This window comes from Anolis sagrei, chromosome 1 (assembly GCF_037176765.1).
Source record: "Anolis sagrei isolate rAnoSag1 chromosome 1, rAnoSag1.mat, whole genome shotgun sequence".
NCBI lineage: Eukaryota > Metazoa > Chordata > Lepidosauria > Squamata > Dactyloidae > Anolis > Anolis sagrei.
Window position 1 is genome coordinate 301,348,579 of NC_090021.1, and position 13,456 is coordinate 301,362,034.

Genomic DNA, 13,456 nt, shown 5'->3' on the forward strand with positions numbered 1-13,456 from the left:
CCTATTGTGATCTTACGGCCAAAAATAATCAGGGGTGGGAACGAGAAAGTAAATACTGCTCCAGAACATGGACTATTTTTGCAAATCCAAAAGAAGGGTTAATGTAAAAATCATAAGGCTTCGTATAGCCCGAAAAAACCCACAAGAACCATAAGGCTTCTGTTTATTAAGCAATTTGCCAATAATTCTACATTTTTAAAAGGCATGGAGGACGTATACATCCTTTTGCATAAATAATTTGGAGTTTCACACTTCAGATTTCACCTGATCTAATAATACAATGCTACATCTGTCTAGTCGGAAGCCAATACCACTGGGTTGAATCCAGAAATACGTTCAGCACAGTTCTGCTTGTGTTGGAGGAAGGGGGATAGAGCGGTATTTTCTCTCTTTCTTCATTCAGCCCAGAATTTCATTATCATACTGTCCTTGAGGGGCTGAAGGACTCTTCAGAAGAACATGGAAAAGTGATGCTGTGGAGGAATGGGGCAATGAAGTAAATCACAGTCCTCCTGCTACACAGTTAACTCCTTCGCACCCAAGTTTATTCTGTAAATAGGAAAAGCCCTTCTAGTCAGAAGCAACAGAAGAGCTGTATACAGTCTAAGAGGTTATAGGACTAAAGGGTTATAGGATTTCAGTCTGGCTAAAAGTTTTTTTTTAGTAATTCCCTTTCTCTAGAGCATTCACACTTAAAATAGTACATCAGGGATGCTATAAGAATCTTCTCTCAAAACTCATTTTGCCTCACTATATTTTATTAGGAGTGTACTCCAAGGTCTAAGAACTAAAATAGATTTAAAACAAATTTGGAATGATTGCAGTATCTGAATCACCACCAACTTATACTATAGTTCCATATGTAATTTGCAGAAATAGTTACCCCAGGAAAATCCTAAATAGAAGAAAATATTGATTTTTGCTGTAGCTAGAAATATCCAAATATTACCCTGTTTGCATAACAATGTTCAACTTTAGATGGAGTTAAAATGTAGTCCAATTTATTTGTGTGTGTGTGTGTGAAAACCACACACACAAATATGTAGAACAATTTATCTGAAGAAACTATGTATGGTGAAGAGGTCAGATTTACAAAAACAGAATTATGGCCTTTTTATCATTCACATGGAATGCCTTTTATGAGAAAAAGTTACACATTACTTTAGTATATGCCTCAGTTCAGTTGCTATTGTGCATAAGAGTCTATCAAAAAGATGGGCAAAGATAAATGAGGGAAATATGTGACTGGAATTCAGACAAAGTGCCAGTAAATCTCCTTGTCTCATTCCACAAGGTGAATGGAACTGTCTTAGTGTCAGCATAAATCATTTTAATCAAAATAAATAACCTTCTATCTGTGTTGGTATTCCATAATTTATACTGCTGTCAATCACAATTAATTGTATAGAAAGTGGCTGTTCTCCTTAAAAAAGGTGCATACACATGTGCCTTTGAACCTTGCTCATACTTGCTAATAAGGACAAAACTTTGATGAAATTCCTCTTCTAAAGTCAGACAATTTCATTAGGTGCAGCCCAATCTGCTGGCTTGTTAAATAACTATAAATATAGATTATGTATATATTATCTATATGTCTAAAACTATATTTAACAAACCATGCATTATAGATGAAATTTCCAGAGGTATTTATGGGACAGTAATTCCTGGGGCTATTGTACCTGACATTCTCTGGGGAATATTAATATTATTATTCATGTATTAAAACAGCTTTGCCTGAATGGGAGGCTATCACTGAGTGTAAACCAGAAGTAGTTCAGGAAACATCATGCTTTCTCTGGGGGATTTATTATGACAGATGTATCAATTAAGCTGGAATACTATGCACACAAAGTACTACATTCTATTGCATCCAGTGAGATTTACATCTGAGTGACATGCATGCAGTCGAACTGTTAATGGTTTAATTTCTCAGAAGGATATTGATGTCTATCAAATGATGAAATCTGTCCCAGTTGTTCATGAAAAACTCTGCACAAAATGTTCACCCACAAATCTCACATTATTCAAATTTCTACACCAATCTAACACTTATATTTCTGAGTGATGATATCTAAAATTGAATGGTGCCCCTTCTAGTAATCTGCTCTATGTTTTGCCAGTGCCATTCTGTAATATTTGTTTTTCTTTAGTTTTGGTGATTTCTTGCAAAATTGCTTTACTGTATGATATACAACATTTCACAAGAAGGAGGCAGCCCATGTACTTTTTCACCTTCTTGTTGTTTGTAATACCTACACTTTCCAGAGAATTGATATGAACTGCCTAACACTGGGGTCTGTTTTTTTATGGAGTTGATGAAGTGGGAGAGTAAACTCATGTCAGGGGTTGATGTGGTTTTATGTTTTTATGAATTTAAACTGTTTGGTTTCGAATACTATTGATGTTTAATGCTGTTTTAATATTTGTATATTTTCAATTGTATGCTGATGTTTTTATGTTAAGCCACTATGAGTCTCCTGTGGGAGAAATAAAGCAGGGTACAAATAATAATAATAATAATAATAATAATAATAATAATAATAATAATATATATATATATAATTATATATTTAAAGATTGAACTGCAAAGACTCTGGCACGAGCCAGTAAAGGTGGTCCCAGTGGTGATCAGCACACTGGGTGCAGTGCCTGAAGACCTTGGCCTGCACTTAAACACAATCGGCGCTGACAAAATTACCATCTGCCAGCTGCAAAAGGCCACCTTACTGGGATCTGCACGCATTATTCGCTGATACATCACACAGTCCTAGACACTTGCGAAGTGTCTGACATATGATCCAATACAACAGCCAGCAGAGTGATCTTGTTTGCTGTGGACTCATCTTGTTGTGTTTCAAATAGTAATAATAATGCTACAGTTGGCTAGTCAGAAGCCAATACCACTGGGCTGAGTCCAGGCATATGTTCAGCACAGTTCTGCTTGTGTTGGGAGGAAGGGGCATAGAGTGGTGTTTTCTCTATGTAATAGTAATAATAATTGCAAAGACTCTGGCACATGCCAGGAAAGGTGGTCCCAGTGGTGATGGGCACACTGGATGCAGTGCCTAAAGACCTTGGCCTGCACTTAAACACAATCGGCGCTGACAAAATTACCATCTGTCAGCGGCAAAAGGCCACCCTACTCAGATCTGCACGCATTATTTGCCAATACATCACACAGACCTAGACACTTTGGAAGTGTCTGACTCATGATTCAATACAACAGCCAGCAGAGTGATCTTGTTTGCTGTGTAGTAAACTTGTTGTGTTTCAAGTAAGAATAATAACGAATTCACCAAAATATTCTGCATCACTCATTAAGCTTTCCACTGTTTGTGTCTTTCACCCATCATAGAAGACTGGTAAGAGAGAACACAACATTGGTTAAGTCTTCCAAACCTTGGAAGGATGTTGGAGGCAGAAACTGTCCTGTAAGCTTGCCCTCTGTTTACACAATGTTCAATAGCACCAAATATGTCATTAATAGTTATATCGTCATCTTGCACTGTAATGTGCTGTGCTACTTTATGCAGATCTATCCATTCATAATACATATTACTAATTATATCAGTGAATTAATAAAAATGAAGCATCTGTATATCTATTTTGTGGAGAACAGTCTAAGTGGTTCTTCTATGGGATGATAGCATTCCTGTTATTAGCAATTATTTACATCAATAGCAAATCAGGATTTTAGGGTATCTCTTAAAGCAAGGGTGGTGATCGTGTGGCTTTGAAGATTCAATGCAACTCCCAGCAGTTCTAGCCTAGATTTCTGAAATACAGTAATGATGGGAGTTATATTCCAGAAACATCGGAGGTGCTGCATATTTTTCACCCTTGCTCTAAAGGAATGGAGATTAAAAATTATGAAAACGTGCATTCAGGTATTTAGAAAGGCATAAATCTAACAGGATGGATCTAGATTGAGTTCTCAAGTAAACTCACTGCAATCAACAGGACTTACATTAGTCATGTTTAATATTAGTCCCGCTGAATTCATTGTTCTGCTGTGAGTATGACTAAATATGGACCCAAGCAAATGAACCCTGTAGGGTTCAACAGCTCAGTGCTTACTAGCATCAATGCTCTTCACTACGGACACTTCTCTTAGATGTCCTGTTTGGAGAGCTGCATTATCAGAAAAATAATTTCACTCAAATTTCACTCAAACTTTGAGTGCCACACTCAAAGTTTGTTTGTTTAATGAATATTAAGCACCATGAACTTTTGCTACCAATTAACACATGGCATGATAGCCACTGGACTGACAGAATGTAAGGCAGTATTTCATTAATAAAAATATTTAACGATTGGCTGATTGCTTTCAGTTTTTCTTTCAAATGAAAATAAACACAGAAAACTCTTGTCTCTTTAGGGAGTTCATATAACCTGCTTAATTTTTTTGATTTAATACATTATTTTTTGTTGTTGAGGATGGCTGTCTTCTTTTTTAAAATAATTTTCCAATATACAGAAGTCTCAAAATTACTAATCACACTGTTGCTAATTTTTTTTAAATGCTTTCCGTCAGTTTTTAAAAAGTAACCCTAATATGGGGACAGGGGGATAGGCTCGGCTAGCCAATTCATTTGTTTAACTTAGCACTTCATAATCATCTTATTATAAAGCAATTTCCATCTATCTTGGAAAATATATACCAGGAGAACTGTGCTGTTCTTTATTCACTAATGTGGAAAAAAAAATATTTCTTTCTCCAAAATACACCCACAGAAAAACAAACTTTTTCACCTGAGTATTATGGATCAATTTGCCAGAGGAAGCACAGGTATTGAAAGCCTGTACAGCTATGATTTTTGTATCATTTTTACCTACTTGGCTGATGGAATTCACACAGTAGTTATTTTTAAGTTTTGTAATTTGTTGTTTTAAAATATTGATATCTAAAGGCTTTTATTGTTTTTAGTTAGGCATTCTTTATGTCATGTGATTATTTTATTTCTATTTACTTTTCATGTAAAAGCTATTAGCACTGAAAGTAAGAAATAAATATGTTTGGGATCTAGTTTCTTTAAATCACAGGGTAAATTAAAATAAAGTTACACATATTTTTTCCTTTTGATGTCACTGAATTTCTATCAGTTGTTTTCAAGGTAAAAAGCAAACAGAATTTTGAGATTGTTCTCTGTTGCAAGTAGGTGAATAATATTCAGTGGGAATATTTAATTTTTTCCAATGTTTTGATGCTGCAGAGCAACCAGCAACAAACAAGTTACTGTCCCTTTCTAGTCTATGAAATATTGAATTTATAAGTTATCCACTAAGATCAAAGAAAGATAGTAAAGGGTACAAAGCACACCACTGCCATTCAGTACTATTTGTTCATGCTGAGAAACAAAAGGTCAGACACAATCAAGTGTTACTAGCTCAACAGATGTCACTCCCATTAGTTACTTTAATCCTAGAACCACAGTGTTAGTGTTTCATGCAGACCCGGGTTAGTAAAACTAAACTTGAAGAGAACATAGTAGTAATTTCTCAATCAGTGTGAATTTCTCTCCCTTTTGGTAGTAAAAATAAGGGCAGTCAGGAAAGTTTGCATATAACAATGTTACAAGCTTAGAGCTTTAGTAATAGATTAATAAGAACAGAGGGATTTTTTTGGACACTTTGTCTTACCTTCTGATAAACAGAACAGATATTTAATGATCTAAAGAAGGGAAATAAATGAAATAATCATCAGGAGTTCAAGAAATTATTTGCACAGGTAGGCCTCGAGAGTTACTCATTCTTCTCAGTGATTATAGTGATTAGTAAACAAAAATGCAGTATCTTATACAAAAAAAAATCAAAACATAATTTCTTGGGGCAAAGGACCACGTAACCGTTCATTTTTAAACTATATACATTTATATATAAATACCCAAATCACAGTGAAAATAACATTTTTCTTGCAGATTTAAAGATCTGTCTACAGATTTAGGAATTGCACATATTTAGGGACACTCAGAAATAATGTAAATATGATGATGGTTTTTCATAGATCAACAAACAAAGGATGGCTTTGATTTAGTAGTTGAAAGATCAAATTATATAGCATGAAATGTAACTTTCAAAAATATAAAAAATAATGTTTTTTTAAAAAAATTGTTGAAATATTTCCAAAAACTGAGAAATACTGCATTTTTGAACTGCTAAACAGACATTTAAGTATTGTTTTCTCACCATTTTCAGAGGGCAAGTGGTGGCAGGGTGCTGGACAGAAAACCTGAGCTGCATAATCTTCAAAGGTTGAAGGATCTAAATGGTGCTGAACAATCGTTTGCAGATACCGAGCTCGCTCCTCATAGCTAGTTTTATGCTATTAAGGATCAATGTAAAGTTTAGAATAAAACAAACAGCCAATGTCCTGATCAATGATAGAACCCATTTTCCTTTAAGAATTCCATTACATATTTTAAATGTATTTTAATTTTGACATTTAGTACTTTCTGCTGAAGAGAGGCTAAAATATAAATTTTATTGCACATATAAATAACATTTTGAAAGTCAAATTCACATTTTGTACCAATATTCAAATTCACAGTTTACATTTTCCCAACTCAAATACACAGCATTTCTTAACATCATGTATTGAACCCTTGCCTCTTTTGAACATAAGATACAATCATTAAAATTATTATTTCCATTTTTAAATAATAAAGGGATTTTTCAAAAATGGGTTTTACAACTGATGGTAATTTACTGTTAACATTCTTCATTTGAATAAGCATTTTTGACTCCAAAATCCCTAGATTGTAAAGTGTTTCTTAAAGAGTTCCTTCTAAATGACCAAAAGATATCAAAAGGCAATTCTTATATACTTGCCTGTTAGAAATACCAGTCATAACAGGAACAAGAATAGTATCTGGGTTGCTGTGAGTTTTCCATAGATGTGGGTAAAACATCAGGAGAGAATGCTTCTGGAACATGGCCACAACAGCTCGGAAAACTCACAGCAACCCAGTTATTCTGACTACGAAAGCCCTTGACACACCAAGAATAGTATCTTCAGATTTTGAAAGAAATGAATTATGTCTAAGGTAAAGCTCAACTTCCCCCTATCTATGAGGGCAGAATAGTTCCAACAACACTCATGGTAATGGCTGGAAGCAACTGCATTTGTACATATGGCATTTGGCTTTAAATCATCCTGTAACTTTCAAGCAGCAGTTAATAGTCATTCCACAGAAGCGTAATGTGAATAATATTATAGTGACAGATTAAAATTTAAATCTCCTGATTGAACCTATAAGAAAAGAAAGGTATGGTTTTTACTTCAATGTTGACAAGCTTTTCTACATTAAAGATTTCTATTACATATTAAGGATCTTAAAATATGAGTTCATGCCAAACTTGATTCTCTCACACTATCTTAAATTACATGTTATCTTCTTCGTTTTATTCTCAAAGTCAATGCATTCTCATTGTTAGAATCACGAGTGCAGCCTCACTCATAATTGCATTCACTTCTATCGGACTGAGGGTGAGACTGAACCTTTACTATTTAAATCCTGAAGTATTAAAGGAAGAATAATTCAGAATTAACAAACATTACGCCTTTAACTTGAAAATTGTTCTTTTCAAAATTATAAAACAAATAAAACAGTTAGCATATTAAAGAAAAATAACGACTCAATTATGCCACTGAAACAAGTAGGCATATTTACAAAAAATCCACCAGAGCCTTGTGCATTAGCAAATAAAGTATCTACAGGAGATCAACGACAAAGCACTGAACGTCTTCTGCTCTCCTTTTCATCCTTTTAAAGCTGATATTATTGACAAGTGTCTGGTATCTTGAAGTGCTGTTGCTTTTGAAGAACTCTCTTCAGGCTTCTTGTTCCAAGGGGTCTGGTTTTACTGTTAGCACAGAGAGCGCGAGAAAGGGAGAGAATATTTCTGCTGTTCTTGAAAGCAACTATGGAAATGGCTGTCAAAATGTAGAACAGCAGGCAGCAACATACAATTATCAAGAAAAAACTCCATGCTGGCTTAGTGTCATAGGCTGATATAGTTGGCTTAAAAATCAGCTACCTTTCTCATACAATTTGTAAAGATTGCCTTGCTGTACTTGCTAAATCAATCCAATTTATCTGATTAATCCAATCATTAATCTAATGTGCTTGATCTAATTATTACTTTGCAAACATGCTTTTATTTCATATTCATGTTTTCTATTTTAGCATGTTTTTAATATGAACAAATAGCTTCAAATGTCATATACATTTATTTCCCATGAAAGAACCATTCTGCAAAGTTTTTTTAAAAATACGAGTGGAAATCTATAAGAATTCATAAGAAATATTTCCCTCACAGTAATTTTTTCAGAAAAGAAGAGGCTAAGATGCCCTCTCTGAAAATAATAACACTAAGTAACAAGATTTTTGTCCTGGTTTATAAATGCCATTTCCTAATTGGTTCTATCACAAAAACATGGAAAAAATTTGTTAAACTGCAAAACCTTTGTTTTTGCGGGACATCCTGCAGCACATTTTCCTATAGTTTTTCAATGAGTATCTCATAGAGTCTCAACCAATTCAACATAGTTTGTGGCACCCACAAAAATGAGTAAGTAAGCACCGCACAATTAAACAGGAAATAACAATTTCAAAACAGAAACAGATTTTTTTCTGTCAAATTTTGTTACATAATGCATTGGGTGTTTCTAAGAATCTTAGCACACAATTCCTGTTATCCTTAGTTTATTTATTTATTTACCTATTTACTTACTTACTATATTTACACCCTGTACTTCTCAACCCTGAAGGGGACTCGGAGTGGCTTACAAGTAGGCAATAATTCAACGCTGTATGAACAGACATACAAATAAAATAATATACATTAAAAAATGGAAGTAAAAAAAAAAAATCTAAGCATTAAAACCACTAGATAAAAACCACACAATCCAAACTCATAGTCCAGGAGCCATTCCAGTTGTAATTGCACTTATTCTAAATCTACTTAATGCACTGAATTATTGTTCAAAGGCTTGTCCCAGAGCCATTTCTTCAATTTCTAAAGGCAACGAGGGAGGGAGCTGCTCTGATTCTACTGAGGAGGGTGTTGCAAAGCCAAGGGGCCACTATTGAGAAGGCCCTGGCTCTCGTCCCCACCAACTGTACCTGCAAATTAGGTATGACAGAGAGCAGGGGCTCCTCAGAAGACCTTAACCTACGAGGAGGGAGACATATTCAGACAGGTAAGATGAGCCTGAACTGTTTAGGATTTTATATGCGAAAGCCAGCACTTTGAATTGTGCTCAGTAGCAGACTGGCAGCCAGTGGAGCTGACATAACAGGGGAGTTGTTTGCCTCCTGTACACCTCTCCATCTTTATAATTCCATAATTACTTCTGAGTCTGGAAATAGGTACTATCCTTCTATCTTATAAACCTGGGACAAGTTAAATATTTTTGATTTATACCAGCCTGTTTATAGGATATGAATTTTCACAGTAATTAAGTGGTCATTACTGAAATAGGTGCAAATAATTGAGAGCCGAACATATGCCTTTCTACTTTATAATCCTATAATCATAAGGAGATCTCTATTAGTCCTAATGTGTTGCACTTCTCTAAGCATCCAAAATATTTATACTATTTTTACAGCACATTAGTGATGGGTACCAATAATATTTCAGAAAGAAAGAATCAAGGGTATTCTTATCACAGATCTGCATCATATTCATTGATTATGCTTGGCTGTCCTCTTAAATTGGGGTAGCAGTCCAAAAATTGCTTCTGAAAACATCATAAATAGCAACATTAGGACAAGGAGAAATAGAAAAGCCCTTTGTTGTGAAGGTTCTTAGGTTGCAGGACATACACAAGATTGAGCCTTAACACAGGAAAGTAATATAGCACAGTTTTTAAGAGGCTGTATATAAGTGGAAGAGGATGAAACTGATGGTTGAAGTCTAAATAATACTACATATCTCACAACTTGTTGAAAAGCACTTTTTTCCATTGGGGGAGATTCACAGCTGCTGAATTTTCTGCAGTTAATAGAGTCCTTTGATTCACAGCAGTGCCCCTTGCACAAAAAATACTGGCCTTTGTGTATTACCAGAAACTAATTTTCTATTTGGCTGAAAAGGGAAAAATTGGGTTATTGCTTCTCCCTCCTACAGAGCTTTTCATTATGCCTGATGCACTCAACTTCTAAGCTCTTCTGAGAAAAAAAAATAACTGAAGAGGCAAGAGGTAGAAAAATGAGCTTGTTAGCACATTAGAAGTGAAGTATCTTGGTGGGCCCCAGAAATTCCCAGTGGTGTGTTAACTTATCACTCTATGCATGCTGGCACTGATAGTCTCCCAATTGAGCACTCTCTTTTCGCACCAAAGGTGCTGCCAGGAAGCAAAGGCTGAAGGCCCACAGGAGAACAGCCTGCTATCAAAACAAGCTGTTTTTAAAAGTCTGTTTGAATGGGTAAAATGCTTTATGAAAAGCAGGGTGCAGACACCTACCTGCTTTAAAAATGCTCCTGTTTCAGAGGTCTCAAAATGAAACCTTTGAGGTTTACTTTATTATATATAGTGCGTATATACAAATAGGGCAGAAATGAAGCAAAGTTAATGCTTTTGATGTTTGTAGTTTGAATGAATAAGTTCCAAAGAAAGCAAGTATACTATATCTCAATTAAGGTTAACGTGGAAAGATAGCATCATCTTTTCTTACAAAGGAAGAATGCATAAGAAAACTTGCCTAAGAAAATGTTCAAAATATAAATCTTCCTTTTACACAACCAGATAAAATGAGCAAGAAATCTGAAAACTCGATAGTGACAATACAATAGCAAGGACATTCTATGTTTTTCCTATAATGCTGTTGCCAGTCATTCTGAAAAAAAAGCAAAAACCTCAATTTCGGCATTCCAATTGCACTGACTGGCATACATCATAGCTTCCAGCAGAAGTTAACCATAGAGTCATGCTAGAAATTCCTAAAGAGGTGTTCTCAGATTAAAAATAGCAGTGGTTTTTCACTTTCACAGAGTCCTGTGTCCCTAACTCCAGCGAATGTGAAGAACAGTCTGTAATTTCTATTTCACACACTTCACAACAATTGAAACAATGTAGATCCAACAACTCATCAGTCACAAAGTACCCTCAAGTCCAGTGCTTGAGTACTAACATGGATGATGTTAGTTCACTTGTGTCTATTCACGAGGTGGGATGATCAGAATAGATCACTAAGCCAGTGCCTGCCCTGATATCCTTGATCTTCCTGCTATGAAGTGAGATGTGACTCTCTGAAATCGCCTTTTAAATTTTTATTTCAACTACAAGACTGAGAACCTGTTAACAATACCATTCACACTCCAAAGATTCAAAGACAATAACAAGCTCAGAAGGCTTTCCAAGAGAAAAGCACTACCTCCTTCTAACGAATGGAATTTTATTCTATAGAAATTTGCAAATTCCTCACTATTTTCGGGAAGCTTTATTCATCAATCAACATCTTTAATTTGACCTTTTCATCAAAAGGTGGAACATCAGTATATGCAATCAAGGACAAGGACTAAAACATAACACTACAGATATAGATATATATGAAATGAAATTCTTTATTACAGTTTGTGGATGAAGTGATGAATGAGCCAGATTAGTCTGCTATGGATATTTCTTTGAAACATCGTAGTTCTGTTCAAGCACTACTCCCTATACTTTCCTGATCATAGGAGCAAGGGAGTGTCTAACTCCATCACTGACAGCAACATTTTTATCACATTTGGAAATGAGATATTTGAAGAGAAGGTTGTGTTCACAAGAAGGACTTCCATGTAAGCAAAAGCCCTGGAATACCAGAAACCTTGACTGTGTGAAAGGTGAAAGGTTTTCACACAAACAGGAACTTCTCATCTAGGTTTCCAAACAAGCAGGAACTTCTCATTTTTAGCCTGGTCCTTTCTGCTTCAGGAAAGCAACAAGAGAGCACTCCCCAGCTCCTGTGTTCAGGAAGTCATGGTGAATAATGACCAAGGCATTTGAGTGCACTGCCATCTTTTATCTGCATATTAAGAGATTCCTTCACTAAAACTATTTATTTAAGGAATATACACATTACTCTGTTTATCTCGAGGTACCTCCAATACAATAACAATTTTTGAAATGTATAACTCAAAATTCAGCAAAGTAAAAGTAGCAGAACTGATATGGTGCTTCTACGGAATTTGGCAATATTAAGAATTTCATTACATCAGATCTGAATAAAAACTCATACTGGTTGAGATAAGAAACCATTCACATTCAATTAACAAATGCATTTTGTTATCTTTTAAAATTAACATCACATTACACATAATTAAACAATGCATGTAATATGACAGGATAATAGGTATGGTGGTGATTTTAATATTATTATAAGTGTTTAACTACTCTTTCTACAGCTTTAAGATTTTTTTAAAAAAATATTCCAACTAGTGTAATAAGGCAATATTATGTATATTTATTTGGAAATGTAGATTCCATTGAACTTCATGGATAATTACCCTAAAGGCACCAGATCCCATCTGATCCTAGAAGGAAAGCAGGGTCAGCCATAATTAGTATTTGGGTGGGAGACCATCAATGAGCAGCAGATGCTGTGGGTTACATTACAAAGGAAGGAAAGCTACACCTGGGTATTTCTTACCCAAGAGAATACTATTAAATTCATAGTGTTACCATAAATCGACAGGTGACTGAAGGCACAGACACATAAACAGAGACAAGCTCTGGTCTCCATGGTTTTAGTTCCATGTTCAAACTAAGGTAAATTTTAAGGACACCTCCTATCACATAATACAATATAGAAGTATGGGTTCTTTAGTTTTATTTCATTTTGATGGGCTGAATTCTTCTATACAGTTAATTACTGTTAGTGCAAGAAAGCCTGTGATCAATAAGAATGCACAATAGTCGGCTTTAATCCATTCCTACAACTGTATTGCCAAGACTATACCGTTTACATTGAGTATCAATTAAGAAACAGGCCTGACACCTGGTACTTCTTTATCTTAGTCCCAGGGGCTGCCAGATGATTCAAAATCCATAACAGGTGCTACGGTACTGCAAATAGAACCCCATTAATGGAAGCTGCAGTCAGATAAAATACAGACCACGTTAACAGACTTAGCCAGGTAATACAGAAGTGCCAAGTGGAAGTGAAATATCCCAGTTCCTTTGCCACGTTTGGTTTTTAAAAAAATAAAATACGGCCATAGGTTTTGAAACCACAGAACTTGACTCTATTTTGACATTTAAGATTGTTAATTTGATTTGCAATCTGAAGTGGCTATTTAGGAAATATATTATTTTTATTTAATACATTTGAATCACATGAATAAGCAATTTTAGGACTGAAGGCTAAGGACTTGGGATGGTTAATCTCAAATTTTCTTAGTCCCAACAATTATCAAGATCAATGAAACAGTTTTCTGTTCAAGAAACGCAAGATTTCCCTCTCCTGTAATG

At 35.1% G+C, this 13,456-nt stretch overlaps 1 protein-coding gene across 11 annotated transcripts in view; it reads right to left on the reverse strand.

Moving 5' to 3' along the window:
- RALGAPA1 (Ral GTPase activating protein catalytic subunit alpha 1) overlaps positions 1–13,456 on the reverse strand; it is a 165,988-nt gene that overhangs the window by 9,933 nt on the left and 142,599 nt on the right. For 10 of the 11 annotated variants that reach the window (XM_060759103.2, XM_060759130.2, XM_060759110.2 and 7 more), the window contains one exon: positions 6,187–6,311. In XM_060759103.2, coding sequence (XP_060615086.2) covers positions 6,187–6,311 — 125 coding nt within the window. Of the gene's footprint in view, positions 1–5,640; positions 5,672–6,186; positions 6,312–13,456 lie in introns of those variants that run through there. The other variant, XM_060759138.2, reaches the window with a different exon arrangement.